We start from the raw sequence: 15,169 nt of genomic DNA on the forward strand, positions 1-15,169 counted from the left end.
AAAAAAATCAAAACATGGTTTTCGATGTATTTTTTCCCATAGAATTCGATTCTGAAGTCAAAAAAATAAAATTTTTCTTTATTTTTTTTTATTTAAAAAAAAAAACCATGAAAAAACCGTAAAAAATGAGGTTTTTCTAGCAAAACCCCATAAAAAAGTAGCTGGACCATACTTTCTTATTGCAAATTCGGATTCAGCGTCGAAAAATACATAAGAATATATAGGTCTGGTCAATTGCACAGACACTTTTGTTTTTTTGTGGGCCTGTGTAATCAATTAGTTAATTAAAAAGAGGCATTTGAACCAATCTTAATATTATTTTTAAGACTACGTCTAATCGCTCCAAAAAATGAGGGGAGTTGGAAAAGGGGATGGACTAGTCGTCCCGAAAGCTTATAAAAAATATGGGACTATATCTCATCCTGAATTTCTGGAGGACGAGACACTTCGTATTTTTAAATATTTGAACTACAGGGAAGCTAATTGCGCCATTTGATTCAACGAGGAGAGTGTCATAAAAGTCATATAATAACCAAATTTTGTCATCAAATTTGTTATAGAGTGTGAAGAAACGCACTTTAGTGTGATACCTTCTACTGTATTTATTTATACTATTTACATAACAAATTGGATCAAAGAGAAAAAAGTCGAATGCCTGGATTTTATGTTATTTTCTCCGTAGATTCGAGTGGCGCAATTAGTTTTTCCGTACCTTGCATATTCATAAAAACCCAGAAGTTTAACTATTTTCTGATCTTATAAAAAATAGGGACCTAATGGAATCAAACGGACATCAGAGGCGGATTCGAATTTAGGACATTAAAAACAGGAAGTTGGAAGTACAACTTACAGGAAAATTGTAATTTTCTCGCAAAGCCTATTTCGTATTAAAAAGTTAGTTGAAATATACCGGAGTTTCTTAAAACTTTAATTATATATGTGCTTCTCAAAGTGTCTTTTCTCTCAATGTCTGTCCTTTGAAAATAAATAATATGTACAGAGAAAAAAACTAATTTCGAAAAATACATTATTAGGGATTGTAGGGATAATATGCAAGCTAGTCGACTGAAACTAGAAGAAACATTTTCTACCCCCCACAGGCTACCAATAGATTGTATTAGGTTCCAAAAAGCCTTGGGGACATTTGTTCCATACTTAACCTGCTAGACTCTTTATAATGAAAAATTTCTAAATAATATAATTTGTAATTTGTAAATTACAATAATTGTAAATTATTTATAAATTTCAACTCTTTTTTAAAATCGGCCGTATATTGATTTTATTTATTTATTTATTTCAAGTAAATTGGGACTTTTACAGTTTATCGCGATTCGGAGACATGTGCGTAGTAATTGTTAACATACTATAACATATAGCTATAACGAAAAATCGTTTGAAAAGAAAGGAACTAAAGAGATGTGTCAGATATATATCGCCAGCTATTTCTAAGGAAAGTAACAAAATTAAATTAAATTAGGTATTTTCGAATGACTGTAACAAATCTAAAAAAATTTAATTCCTTGAAAACGGGTTATTTTATTTTCACCTGTAAAATGAATTATCCAAATACTAAATCATTCTGACTCCATGATTTATACTTTTCTAAAAATTTTGTCTGCTTTAAAATTTAATTGGTCATATATCATTCATTTTGAGTTTAAAAAAATCAAGAGTAGAGATCCATATTTTAGAGTGGACAATTTTTAAACTCTCTTCAAAGTCTGTCTTACAAGGTTTTTGTCAAATCAAATAAATCGTGAAAATAGTCATTTTTCAATATTTTTTAATACTTTATCTGTTCTGCATATATTTTTCAAAGAATTTGGGAAAACCACGGTCAGATACAAAGGTAAACGCGTTTTCTAATCTCAACGTCGAAGTGACACTGACACAAGAGAATATTGATGCAGTCCACTGCAGATGTGCAATCTGTGGAAAAATACCGTTTTGGTGTTCGGTGCCGAAGAGCGAAGGAAACAGTAACGAATTTAGAGGAAAAAATCTAAGTTCAAAGTGCTCAGTGATCCTATACACCGAAAAGAATGGGAGTGTTATGTGGCCGGTGTTATTGTTTCCCGATCTACAGCACGTGTACGTGAAATGCATTTTTCTGATGGCACTATTATTAGAGAGTGCGTCGAATATGATCAAGAAGGGCGAATTATCTATCTCACTCTTTTCAACCATCCACGTTTAAGAAATGGTGCCAAACCGACAAAATTCAAGAATCAGAATGCGTGCGGAAAATCAAGGGAATGTTTGCAGCAACCGCTCCTATTTATGGAAAATAGAATTTTTACTTTGCTTATCAGTAAGTTTTTGTTACTATCGAGATTTTTTACTTTTGTCGAATTACTGGCGAGTTTTAATTGTTTTATATTTTTAAAAGACAACTTAATCAAATTAATTTCGTATCTTATCATGTTTAAGCTTTATTATACGTTTATTACTTAGACTAAGTTTACAAATGTATCCATATTATTTAAATTATTAAATACATGCTGGAAAAATTGATTTTATCACATTCAAAGTTCAAATTAAACCGCCACTTCTCTACTATTGCATTCCCTAGTGGCTTTTTTTTTAATTAACCGGAAGCTTCAATAAGAGAACATCCCCCCTCCCTGAGAGTCTCCAGACATGTGTATACGACCGTGGGGAAACCTCTTTTTTATTGTAGCCTCATGCCTTGGCACACGATCTTTAGAAACTTGTAAAATTCATATAAATCACAAGTAAATCCCTAAATCTCCTAGTTTTATTTATTCATACTCCCTTTGGTTACCCTAAATGTAAAAATAATATTTTAGGCAGTTTTCGATCTTTTTGTTTTGAAAAATTTCCTTGTTCTAAATCAGTTTTCTGTTTGGCAGCCACCTACATATCTATTAAAATGTATATATGTTAAAAATTTTTCATAAGGACAACCGCAGGATTTCGCCGGGAGCGGGTGCTAATCTGGAAAATTGCACACGCTTCCAGCAAAATCGCGGTAAAATTTCAGCCATTACCACGTCTCACGACCGTGAGATAGGTGGTTACAGGCTGTAACGGAATCAATATGACGATCTAGCAAAAGCATCGTGTCCTTATAAGGTCTCCATACCTCTCTTTCTTTTCATTCTCCTTGGCTATGACGTTTTTGTCAGCTGGTGCTGAAAATTCGATAAAGAACATGGTTCGCTTCTCGAAGTCAAGAAGAACCATGTCAGGCCTCGAGTGAGCAACAGAAACAATTGTCGAGAATATAAAGTTCCAGTATATGCGGCACTTCCCATTCTCGACAATTGACTCGATTTCCCGAGGAGTATTTAGAGGAGCAATATTAAGGTCAATACCGCAAGAGTGACAGAGATGGTAACTAAGCACTCTTAGTGCCGCATTGTGCCTTTGAATGTAGGTCGTTCCAGCGTGAGTTGGACAACTAGATAGTATGTGAGCTAAATGCTCGGAGTGTGCTAGGCACGCCCCGCAGCTATCATCAGGAATGTTTTGACTCAAAATGTGGCGACGGTATGTCAAGGTGGAAATGACACCGTCTTGGCATGCAAAAATGAAACCCTCCGTACCAGACTTCAAACCGGGCGGTTTAAGGAAAGCAAACGTTAGCTCACAAGACAATGAATGATCCTTCACATTTCTGTGGAAGATACCGTGCATCCTCTTATCGAGGAGCTGTTCACGAAAGTTTTTCTCTTGTGCTTTCTTAGTCCGGTCTTTCAGGAGTGAGTACTCGAGATAGATAAGATTTGAAGCATTTTGCTCAACCCTAATACTGAAGTTAAGCCCGATTGTTTCAGCAGCCTCCTCCGCTGCTTTGTACAGAAACGCTCCTTTGCCCACTTCTTCGTGATTCCTGACCATTTTAGGAAGAGGATCTCTTCCATTTGCAACTCTATGTGCTGTACCCAGAATAATCCTGTTGTGAAGACATTCAAGACTCAATATTCCGCGACCACCTTGACGGCGTGAGATGTACAGTCGCGGAACGGTAAACTTAAGATGCATGCTTTTTTTCATGTGCATAACCTTTCATGTCGCGATATAAAGGGATCTGAGCTCGTTCTTCGTCCATGGAACTACTCTAAATGAATAGAGTACTACCGGCACGGCAAGCATGTTCGTTGCAGATACTTTGTTCCTCGCCGACAGTTCGGGAGACCAAATCTGCCGTATGAGACGTTTGGATCTGCTTCGGAGAGTATCCTTTAGAGATGTCACATCCTGAATGCGGCTCTGTGGCACGCCCAGATATGTCTATGTCTCTCCAACGCAAAGGTGCCATTAAGTTTTCCTCGCTTCAAATAAACCTTAGCGCATTTGTCTAACCCAAATTCCATTCCAATTTCCTTAGTATATCGTTCGACAATCCCTAGAGCTAGATGTAGTTGCTCTTTGTTTTTAGCATAGATCTTAAGATCGTCCATGTAAAATACATGAGTGACCTTGTACTTTCGATCTGCAGCTTTGCCGCACAAGTACCCGTCGTAATGGCGAAGTGCTAGAGATGGTGACAATAATGTAAGGCAAAAGAGGAATGGGCTCATGGTGTCGCCCTGAAAGACACCTCTCTGAAAGTTGACCTTGTTAGTTGTCACACGATTTGTTCCAGATGAGATAGTAAATCTGGTTTTCCAAAGCGGCATCAATCTCTCTATGCACCCAACTATTTGCGGATGAACCTTTAAGGTTTCCAAAAGACAGATGATAAGTCTATGGGATGTCGAATCGAAAGCTTTCCGATAATCAATCCAGGCCATCGATAGGTCACGCTGGTAGAATGCTGCATCTTTTCAGACACATCTATCGATGAGCAGGTTCTCCCAACATCCCGCTACGCCTTTCTTTGAGCCTCTTTGTTCATATATTTCTAGCCACACAGGTTTAATTGCCCGAATAATCCCATAATTTAGGAGAGCTGTGAATATCTTATAAAGTGTGTTCAGACTAGTGATTGGCCTGTAATTCTTCGGGTCAGCTATGTTGCCTATTTTCGGCAGAGTATTGTGCACCCTTCCACCAACCACTCCGGAATCGGTTCTTCCGACTTTAAATATGAGGTGAAAATACTTGCCAAATGCTGATGGGTTGAAGAAAACTTCTTCCACCAGAAGGTTTCGATACAATCTGGTTCCGGTGCGGAATAGTTCTTCATCTGTCTTAATACTTTTTTCAACTCCTCGGTAGTAATGGGTGGGCATTCTTTATCAGGTGTTATGAGGGCATCACATAGCTCCTTGAAGCTATTTATATTTTCTGAGTCTTCAGTCAGTCTATGCTGCACTTCGTAGACTTCTCTCCAAAATACTTCAACCTCCTTTGGTTTGGGTGGGTGTTTGACAGTAACTGGAGGGTCTTGGAAGAGTCGAGATCGGTCAGAGAGAAACTGCCGATTTTCGTTGACTCATCCCTCCCTCCGCTCTAGACTGCTCTTAGCGTCATATAATAGCCGTATTCTCTCAACAATATATCGAGGCGTCCTAACGGTAGGGTTCTAATGCACGCGACACGACTTGACGGTACCTAACCAAAAATAAAAGCAATAAAAAACTAACCGAGAAGTTAATGCTAGAAAGTCTTTCTCGTGTAATTGAGCAAGATGAGGCTAGAAGTTGGCCAAAACTGAAAGGTGCCCACTCGCTTCATCAAATCATGAAAGTTCTATGTCGGGCGAGCAAAGCATGAAGGTTGCCACTTCTCGCGTTTAGATTATAAGCGAGAAGTGACACCTTCATAATTTGCTCGCCCGAGATAGCACTTTAATGTTTTGATGGAGCGAGCGAGTATCTTCTAGTTTTGGCCAACTTCTAGCTCCATCTTGTTCAATCCCGCGATCTAAAACTTTCTAGTTCTTACTTCTTGGTTAGCTTTATATTGCTTATATTTTTGGTTAAGTATCATCTGGTCGATCGCGTGCGTTGGCATCCTATCGTTAGGACGCCTCGATATAGCCTGATGGTCAGCAGCTTTGACCAGATGTGATGTAGTCAATCACACACTGAATGTGGGACGCGTACTCTCTTGCCCATCCTATCTTTATGGCAAGTTGATGCATTCGTCTTTTGTTCATATGATCAACCGTTGGTTTTGTTTTATGGTTCGCATCGGCCAAAGCTCTCGCTGCATTATACACACAATAATTGATAGCCCAGAGGTCGGATTCTCCGGAAAAATGTCCACGAAGCTCGTCATCTTTTTTAGCCAGATCGTTAGGCTTGAGAGAAACCTTGGTGTTGATGTTCCTCCGGATCATAAAGCATTGCTCTTCCTCTATTGGATGCCTGCCCGCGGTTGGTCTTAGTGTCGCCTCTCTTTCTCTGTTGCCGACTTGTTCTAGCTGTAGTAGAGTAGGCGTTCCGCTTACATAGCCCCTTTTTCGGAGTAGTTCAGCATGGTTTCGCAGGCGTTGCTGCGAAAATTGCGATAGCTCCAGGTGTTTCTCGCACCACAGAGCATGCAGCCGTGCTATGTAACCCCGTTCAGGGGCTACACTCGCATCGTAGCACTCTAGCAAGTCGTGATTCAGTCGCTCCGTCCACCCAAATGTCGCGAGATCCCGCCGATCCACCGCATTGAATCCATTTTCATTGGCTCCCCCAGCTCTAGATTGGTCGGCATTATTGGCCGACCCATTGTCGGGAGCCCTGCGCGTTCTGTTGTTTTGAACCGCACTTACTACAACTATGTTTGGTGTTGTCATTGTTGTTCCCACGAGAAGCAAGGGAAAGGGGTTCGTCCATCCTTGTAGAGCCCCTCATACAAGGATAAAGCTGCGTACTCTGAGAGGTCGCCCGGTATCCCAGAGTCACCGTTCTAGACACCTCACCCAGGTGCCATTTAGCTTTCGGCACGGTTTTCACACCTCCGCTTGGGGGTTAATTCCTTGGGGACCACCCCTGGACAATTGTCCACGACTGCCAATTTATTTTTGTAACCATATTCAGCAGAAATCCTTGATACAGGGACCCTCTATCCGCAACCCGAGGACGCGTTACGTGGCTTTTTCATAGGCCCTTCGGTTTGATTCTAGAGGAATCAAAACCGAACCGAATATATATATATATATATATATATTGAGTTTCATAGACAACTTTGTCAAACTAAAGATTTAAAGCTTGTATTTAAAATTTTCTTAACAAAAATTACAAACAAAATTTAATTTCCTATTCTAAATTTTTAGCCATGTTAAAAATTTGTAAATAAAATTGGAATGATTATCCATAATTTATTTAATAGCTTTTCAGGGCGCAGAATTTTTCGAATTTCAAGTACCCTTGAAATAGATTAGGTTTTATGTAAAGATGAAGTGGATTCAGTTAAAAGCCATTTAGATAATAAAGTCTTTCTTGGATTTGACATATATTAATGCCAAGCGCATTTAGTGTTAAAGTTTAATTGGCAGCTGGTCATATATTGTGGATTGAATTCCTATCCGTTCATATACGTCAAGAGATAACTTGAACGCGGAAGATGTGCACCTGCCTTTATTTTGTGATCTTCTGTCCGGGCGAATAGTTTTCCACGTCTCTTCATTGAATGACATGAGAGCAAAAAAGGGTGGTGAAACTGGTATGAAGAAAGAATGGGGGAGGGGGAATATTCTTGGTAGACAAGTCCGGCTTACATTCTTCCGCGTCTCGGACGCGTTCATCTCATGTCCTTTTCCACATCCACCCCTCAACTTTCCTTCAAGCGTAACATCCCTCTCTAGGGTATTTCGACCTTCTAGTCTTCCAACATAAAAAGTCTGCTGTTAAGGTTTAAAAACTTCACACTGCCGCCGACACATTGCTTTAAATTAATATTACAGGATTAAAAATTCTTTAAAATAGTATTTAAGAAAATGGAACATCTTTTTATTATTTTGAAATAAATTCAGTTTTAAAAGAAAAATAAGTAGAATTATATCCTGTTATGAAGAATGCTTGTTTAAATGGAAGTGTGGAATATATAAAATTACTAAACTCTTAACTTTGCTTACAAGTTTCTTTGAAATTGTCACGAACGAGCTTTGAAAGCTCGAGCTCAGCTGGGCTTTCTGATGAAGCCACAGGGAAACTCAGAATATTTTTCTGCATATACGCGACTCGGAGACGATGTATAAAAATCTGAAAGACTTTAATTTAAACGAAGCTCGTGAGGAATTTCTTTCCTGTGCCACCTATTGAACAAGATACGACCCTCGCTTTCCCAACTATCGAGAAGTACGTACGTCGCTCGTAAAAGCAAGTGGGTTCGCTCGGGGGATGGAAACGACGCGATGTTCAGAGGGTGGTTCTCTCTCTCGCTCTCTCTTTCTCTTTCTCACTTTTCTTTCCTTTTTTCCTTGAGAAGCACCACGATGATTTTTATCCTAGTAACGCTCCTCACATTTACCCCACGTCGTTTAGAGCATCGGCGGTTGAAAGAAAAGAGTAAAACATCGCGTGGGATACTGAACCGTATATCGCGGCAGTAAAGTTCAGGATTTTCTGGCCAAGGACGATCTGGTTTGTTAACGTTCGTAGAGTGCCAAAGCATCAAAGACACATATAAAGTGAAACACAATTTTCAAAATATAAAAGACGCTGCGCTCACGGATCTCAAGGGAAAAACTACCCTGACAAGTCGAACTCTTTTGCATCCAACTTAACGAGCTCTCTAGTCGTTCGATAGATCAGGAATCAACGTATTCTTTATAGGGTTGAACTAAAACAATTGTATATACTTTTCCATCCAACGGACAAGATGATAAAACTTGTTGTCAAATTGATATTAAAAAAATGCATCTGTTTTTAGAGAGAACTTTGGCGATATCTAACTTTTATGTTGGTATTTCATTTGTATATCTACACAATTTACCTGAGGGACAGAATAACGACTCTATTTCCAGAACTGGCACTTTCGGAAGTTTTATCCTAATAAAAATATCGTTTTATAAATTTGCAGAAGGATTTCTTTATTAATATTTTCCCATTTTTCCATTATGTTCGGCTTCTTTGCCTATAAAAAAATAAACGCAGTTACAGTAAGAGGTCGACGGACTAAAGAAAAAGTTGGTTAAATGTTCTGCCGTCGAATGATCCGTTCCTATCGCAAAAGCCTGGCGCCTTTGCACTATATTATTAATTGCGCTTATCGTAAGCGTCAGAAATAACCCCTTTGCTTTTTTCATGACTAGAATTTCGGGAGAATCGCGAGGGAATTAAGTAAAAACAAGGGATGAAAGTTCACAACGATCTTGAAGGTCTCTTTGTTCAGTCAAAATAGAACTAGCCTAATGGGCAGATTCTGTCGACGAAACGGGGAATCGATTTTTTTCCTGAGGAAATGTCTTCGTGCTAGCAAGCTCGTCAAATGCCTTTAGAATTCCTTGCCAGGTTTTGCTCTTCTTGCTATATTAATGTTTCTCATGCATGCAACAAGTATTTGAAATATAGGCAATACATTGCCACACAATCGTTACACTCTTCATCGCGTGCCCACAGTAATGTCACATAACAACATATTTTTACGCCGGAAATGATAAAAATGCTAGTGAAACATTTAAAACTTTTTTATAAAATGGAATTCTTCTCGCTACGAAAAATGTGAAAAATATATAAATTTTGATAAATATTTCAAATTTGAATTTAAATTTATTTTATATTTTATTTTTCTGCAGATGGTGACAAGGACAAAGAAGATATTCGTCGGCGGCTTATCAGCGCCGACGACGCTGGAGGACGTCAAAAACTACTTTGAACAGTTCGGCCCGGTAAGTGTCCATCTTAAAAAAAAATGTATCTAAAATATTTAGTATTTCTAAAAAAGATACTTCTATCAATGAATTAGCAATGGAAAATAATTAATTCTCAGGATCGTCAAAATTTGTCGGTGGTAATTTGGTTCAACGTTCATAAAATGGTGAAAACAAAATGTAAATTACAACTTAGTAAGAGCAAATTACCATTAAACAAATTTTGAATAATACAGCTTGGTTAATCAGCAAGAATGTGCAATATTGTTAACAATTTCGATAGTGTGGATCACTGTCTTACTAATGATCATATTTGTTCTTTGCATAATCGTAAAATCTCAATTCTGAATTTACTAATTGGGAATCCAGCGTTATTTCGTGCACAGTTCGTGTTCGTAAAATTTAGGTTCTCTAGTAATATTTTTAATGACTTGTTCAATAAAGAACTTGTTCGTATTTATATCTTTATTAGTTTGATGTGTGATTATGAAATAAGCTTTAAATTAATTAATTTGTAATACATTTCTTCAATGATTGTAACGATTTTCATACTATTGCTTTTATTCGAGAAGAAATTAAAATTCCATTATCGTGAGAATTTGCCGTTGTTCGTGCAGATGGTTGGAAAATAGGAATAACGGTGAAACATTAAATCACAATCACAATTTAATTAAGGTCCTTCAATTTATCTCTCTCGAACAGAGCTTGAACGAATCGTGTTTGTAATTAAGTGAATCATTAACAGTGGGTGGCATCCATCGTTTGATGTATTACTGCAACTGTTACTAACTTCATTTTCATCGGCGAATAAAACCCCTTTTGATATCAAAGTTACTTGTATAGTCTTTTTTATGTAAAGGGAATCAACTGCTTCAATAGGGATGCAATATGCATAAATTTGAGGATAGTGAGTTCAATTTCGATAAGGAAATTGCCATTTATAACGATAGTTTGGCGTATTTCAATAAAGATACTTGATCATCACATAAGTCACATAATAAATTTTCCATAAAGATCTATAGGTACCATCTCAATTTCAGTATCAGTTTGGCCGCCAAAGCTCATAAACAGTTATTCCCAGTAATTCACGTTGCGATTCCAGGTTCTGCACATTTCTCACCCTTACTGCTACCACTATCGAATATCTTAGGATCGATAGCAAGCCTCTGGAGAGCTATAGTAGAACTCAAGTAGAAATTGATTGTGAATTTTCCAACAAGCAAAATTATTTAGAAGTTCTGAATTGATAAAATTGCTGATTTATAAGATGATGAGGAATTTTCTATTGCAAAAGAATTACGATCAATTGCTCGAAACTGAGCGAGAAAAACCAATTAAATGTCCTTCATGTACTTCTTATTTTAGGTCCATGAATGCTTAAAATATATCAATTTGAAATATCGTCATTTTGTGAATGGAATTTCGAAGCTTTAAAAGTCGATTTTGAAAGCTCTCAAATTTAGAGCATTCAATATTCAAATATATATATATTTGGGAATAGCCAAATTGTACTGGATAACTTTCTTTTCATGTATTGAAGAAGAATCAGAAGCACATGTATTGTGCAGAAATTTACTTAAAATATTCTTCATTTGATGTTATACGTGCTGACTAACAATCAGACTTCAGAATACACTATTACTTATGTTGAAGAATATGTTCACAACATTCACATTCCTACTAATATTCGTTTAAAATATTGTTCTTTTTATTTATAATACGTGTAAGAAGATTTCCAGCTTCTTCAAGGATTATAATTTTTAGGAAAGCATTACATGTATCACTATAGAAAATTAGAATACAAAAAAATAGTGTTTTATAGCGTCTAGATTTAACAAAAAGCAACTATCTGTCGTGAAGTATCTTCTTCTGGAAGCATGTAAATATAATTTCTAATTCCTTTTTCTAAAAACGAAGATATATACTTTTTGAGTTAGAGCGTCAAGCAAATAAAGATAGACACAACCTATAAAACATTAACAATTTCTTACGCGAAAAGGAAAAAAGAAAAAGTGGCTATTTTGTACAAGCCCTATATCTTTATAGATCTTTCTTACACTTAAGCTCGGGTGCCCTGTGGCAAACCATTACGCAGACAGCCTGCAGGTTTTTCCCAACATACAATATTAAAGTTACTTTTCTCGGTAGAGTTCAGTGCTACAGTGCTTGGTGTATCGATCCGAGATGAAACTGTCTGATGCGGTTAAGAGAAGTAATGCCAAGTCCATCTGGAGTCTTAAAGATAGGAGTCAATCATTGACCCACGATATCGAGTCAAGACACTTTTGTCTTATCTATAGTTCATTCCCACGTCGAAAGACACTCGTTCGTTTCGTATTACTGAAAGTTTGTGGTCCGGATGCAGAGAATATTTTGGAAATAGCATTGCTTCTTTGTGACCCACATAGAGAGATAAAATTGGGCTCCTTTGGTAGAATTCGCTCCTGGACACGTACACACGTGTTCGCCCTCTGATTCGTGCTGGATAACATTTTTCTACACATGGATACATTCTGAGTCATAAAAAAACACACGTATATATACAAACACGGATACATTAAGGTCGACGCTATGTCGTAACCCTATATCGCTTTCTGGGCTCCTCGGGCCAAGTCCACCCTCCTATGATACGTATCAGGCTACTCTCGGGTTCTCAAGCTACTGGAATCCGAACAAACTGGAGAAACCACGGAGCTGATAAAGCTAATGGTATTGCTGGTAATGCGTTATATTTATTTGTATTGGGAATCATCCGCTCATGGACATTCCGATTTCATTCCACCTTACGGTCACAAGGGAGGATTTCAGAATCGACATTTTCCCAAAATTTTTTTTAACATCGCTTTTCCTCTCAATAGAGTGCAGAGTTAAATTCGGAATCAGTAAAATGGAAGAGAATGTTCAAAAGGAAGGAGGGAGGTGTCACGTTCAGGGAATATAATAATAGAAATTCAAAGAAATTGAAGAAAAATTATAACTCATTTTTTTAAGCTTTAATAATTTTGTCCAAAGACAACCGAAAAAAATACGAAAACGCCACTTTTTAATTTGTATTATTCCACTCTGATGTGCAACTGATCAAAGACGTAGCTGCAAGCTAGGAAACTTTCGGCTAGACAGGAAAATTCGTTTGAGTATGTCGTACTTATATTTGTACCCATTTTATTTGATATCTTTGGGAGTAAAATACACTACACTTTCAGGTTCTCAAATAAAAAGAGTATATTTTTATTTTCTTTAATACGAATTTTCTATTAGGGCTTTTCGCACTTGCAATCGCGTGTGCACTATGAACCTTATCTTAAATAAAAATCATATTAGTATAATAGTACAATTATGATTATTTAAAAAGTACCGGAAAATGTAACTATTTGCCTAAGAAAGGTTGACAGGTTTAATTTTTTTAAACTATAATAATAAGATTAGCACCAATCTTTGTCCATAGTGTCGGAATGCGTTTTATTTTCTAAGGTGTCTTGTACATGTTTTCCGTTTGTTTTGTTATAAAAATATAATTATAAGGATAAAAGCGTTTCCTATAATGTATTTTTTGGATAATCAAATAAATTTAGACTAGGTAATTATCCTACACTAGATAATTATCATACAGTAGAGCGTCATTAATTTAAAATACTAATGCGTGTAAAATAATAAATTTAATGTAATTAATAGTTAAGACATGATACATGGTAATATATTAAAATTGTAGTGGATTATTTTACTTCTATTTGTGCTTATAATTAATCATTCTCTAGTGTATCAAATGAAATCTAAAGAACGGTAGCAGGATCTATAAATTAATGTCTCTGTTTATTAAATTTTTAAAGGGAACTTTCTGAAAAAAACATAAACTTACAAAATTCAGCTTGCGTGACAGAATGGCACAATATGGCATAAAAAGAACTACGCTTAAAAACAGGTATTCAAAAACATACTCAATAAAGTCACTTTGTGTAATAGAATTGCACAAAACGAGTTAAAATGTGAACATCATGTTTCTAAATATCCTTGTAATCAAATAATTTGAGACAGTTATATAGCGAAGGAACAAAGAGTGAGAAAAAAAAAGAAAAAATATAACCAAACTACATTGGTCTTTTTTCTTTAGTATTTATCTGTCTTTTTTATACTGCCAGGGCGAACATGTTTCGAGATCAATTTATATCTCCTCATCAGGGATTATTTATGGGAAAACTGCAGGTTTAAATAATAAAAAATTATGCCAATCACAATTCACATAATGCCCTAAATAATAACCATAGATAATTATTTTAAAAGTTAGTTTATTTAATTTTGCATTAATTAGTGAAAATGGACAAATGTATCAAAATTATTTTCAATAACGAAAATAAAGAAACCATTAAGCCAAATTAGCTGATTTCAAGTTTTGTTTTGTTATTTTAACAAACGTCGTTAATTTTTTTCTATTGATTTAGCCAAACAATATTTTAACAGTTTTTTTTAAAGGTCCAAAAGTAAATTCTCGAAGTCGAAATCTAGAGGTTTATTTCAGGCGGTCAGTCATGCAACCATTTTAAGGAAGTACCCTCGGTACGTAGCAAGTCAGTTGAGAGAACGGTTCGATTTGTTATGACTCACACGTTCACAGACATAAGTTCGACAACGTCGCGTGTAAACACACGTGTTATTCGGAATCCCCGCATAAACTAAAGCACGCAAAATGGATGCGACATTGCCATACCTTCAGTTCACTGACGCGAGTCATACATTTACGGTATAAATGATTTTTTTCTATTCTTATAGGCTCTGAATGATACTTGTCGAAGCAGATATGGATTTCGAATAACATTCTATATCCCGTGTGGAAATAACCCTATTTGGCCCTATTGCAAGTCGGGCACTAATCGGGGGTTAGTCGGGTTATTAATTTTGACAAAGTACCCAGTCGGGGACTATTCGGGTACTAGTTGGGCTTTTTGTTGTCAAAATTTCAGTCGGGGCGTGGTCGGTGGTTGGTGCGGGTAATCTTCAGACTCTGGTCGGGAGCTAGTGGGGCTCTGGTCGGGTTATTCTTATGTTTGAGTTTTCGGCGAGGTCTTATCAAATGAGGTGACATCTAAAAAAGCGTAATGATTTTTTTATTCTAAAACACTAAAAATATATTTAACAATAATTTTACACCGTTTTTTTGGAGAAAAGATTTATTAATGTAAAATTCATATAAAAGGTTTGCCGTATGTAAATAAAGTCTAATTCTTCATGTAATTGAAATTGGAAAGAGAAAAAGTGTTTGAATTATCAGTGAAGAGGAGTATCCTAGTAGTAAACTATTAAGCACGTTACAGTTCAGATTTCGGTACTACCTTCATTTGAGTCTTGCGTTTCTGGACTGGTACAGTCTGTCAAGTTAAAGCGTGGGTGGCTTTACTCGCAGTCGGTAAGGTGTATCGACATGATTTTGGTGTCAAAATATTAAGAAGAGCTCCCTCT

The 15,169-nt window shown here is 36.6% G+C and overlaps 1 protein-coding gene across 5 annotated transcripts in view; it reads left to right on the plus strand.

Moving 5' to 3' along the window:
• The window catches only part of LOC117177859 (RNA-binding protein Musashi homolog Rbp6), a 673,300-nt gene that overhangs the window by 440,197 nt on the left and 217,934 nt on the right, over nucleotides 1–15,169 (plus strand). For all 5 annotated transcript variants that reach the window (XM_033368883.1, XM_033368884.1, XM_033368881.1 and 2 more), the window contains one exon: nucleotides 9,644–9,736. In XM_033368883.1, coding sequence (XP_033224774.1) covers nucleotides 9,644–9,736 — 93 coding nt within the window. The remainder of the gene's footprint in view (nucleotides 1–9,643; nucleotides 9,737–15,169) is intronic.

This window comes from Belonocnema kinseyi, chromosome 8, assembly GCF_010883055.1.
Source record: "Belonocnema kinseyi isolate 2016_QV_RU_SX_M_011 chromosome 8, B_treatae_v1, whole genome shotgun sequence".
Taxonomy (NCBI): domain Eukaryota; kingdom Metazoa; phylum Arthropoda; class Insecta; order Hymenoptera; family Cynipidae; genus Belonocnema; species Belonocnema kinseyi.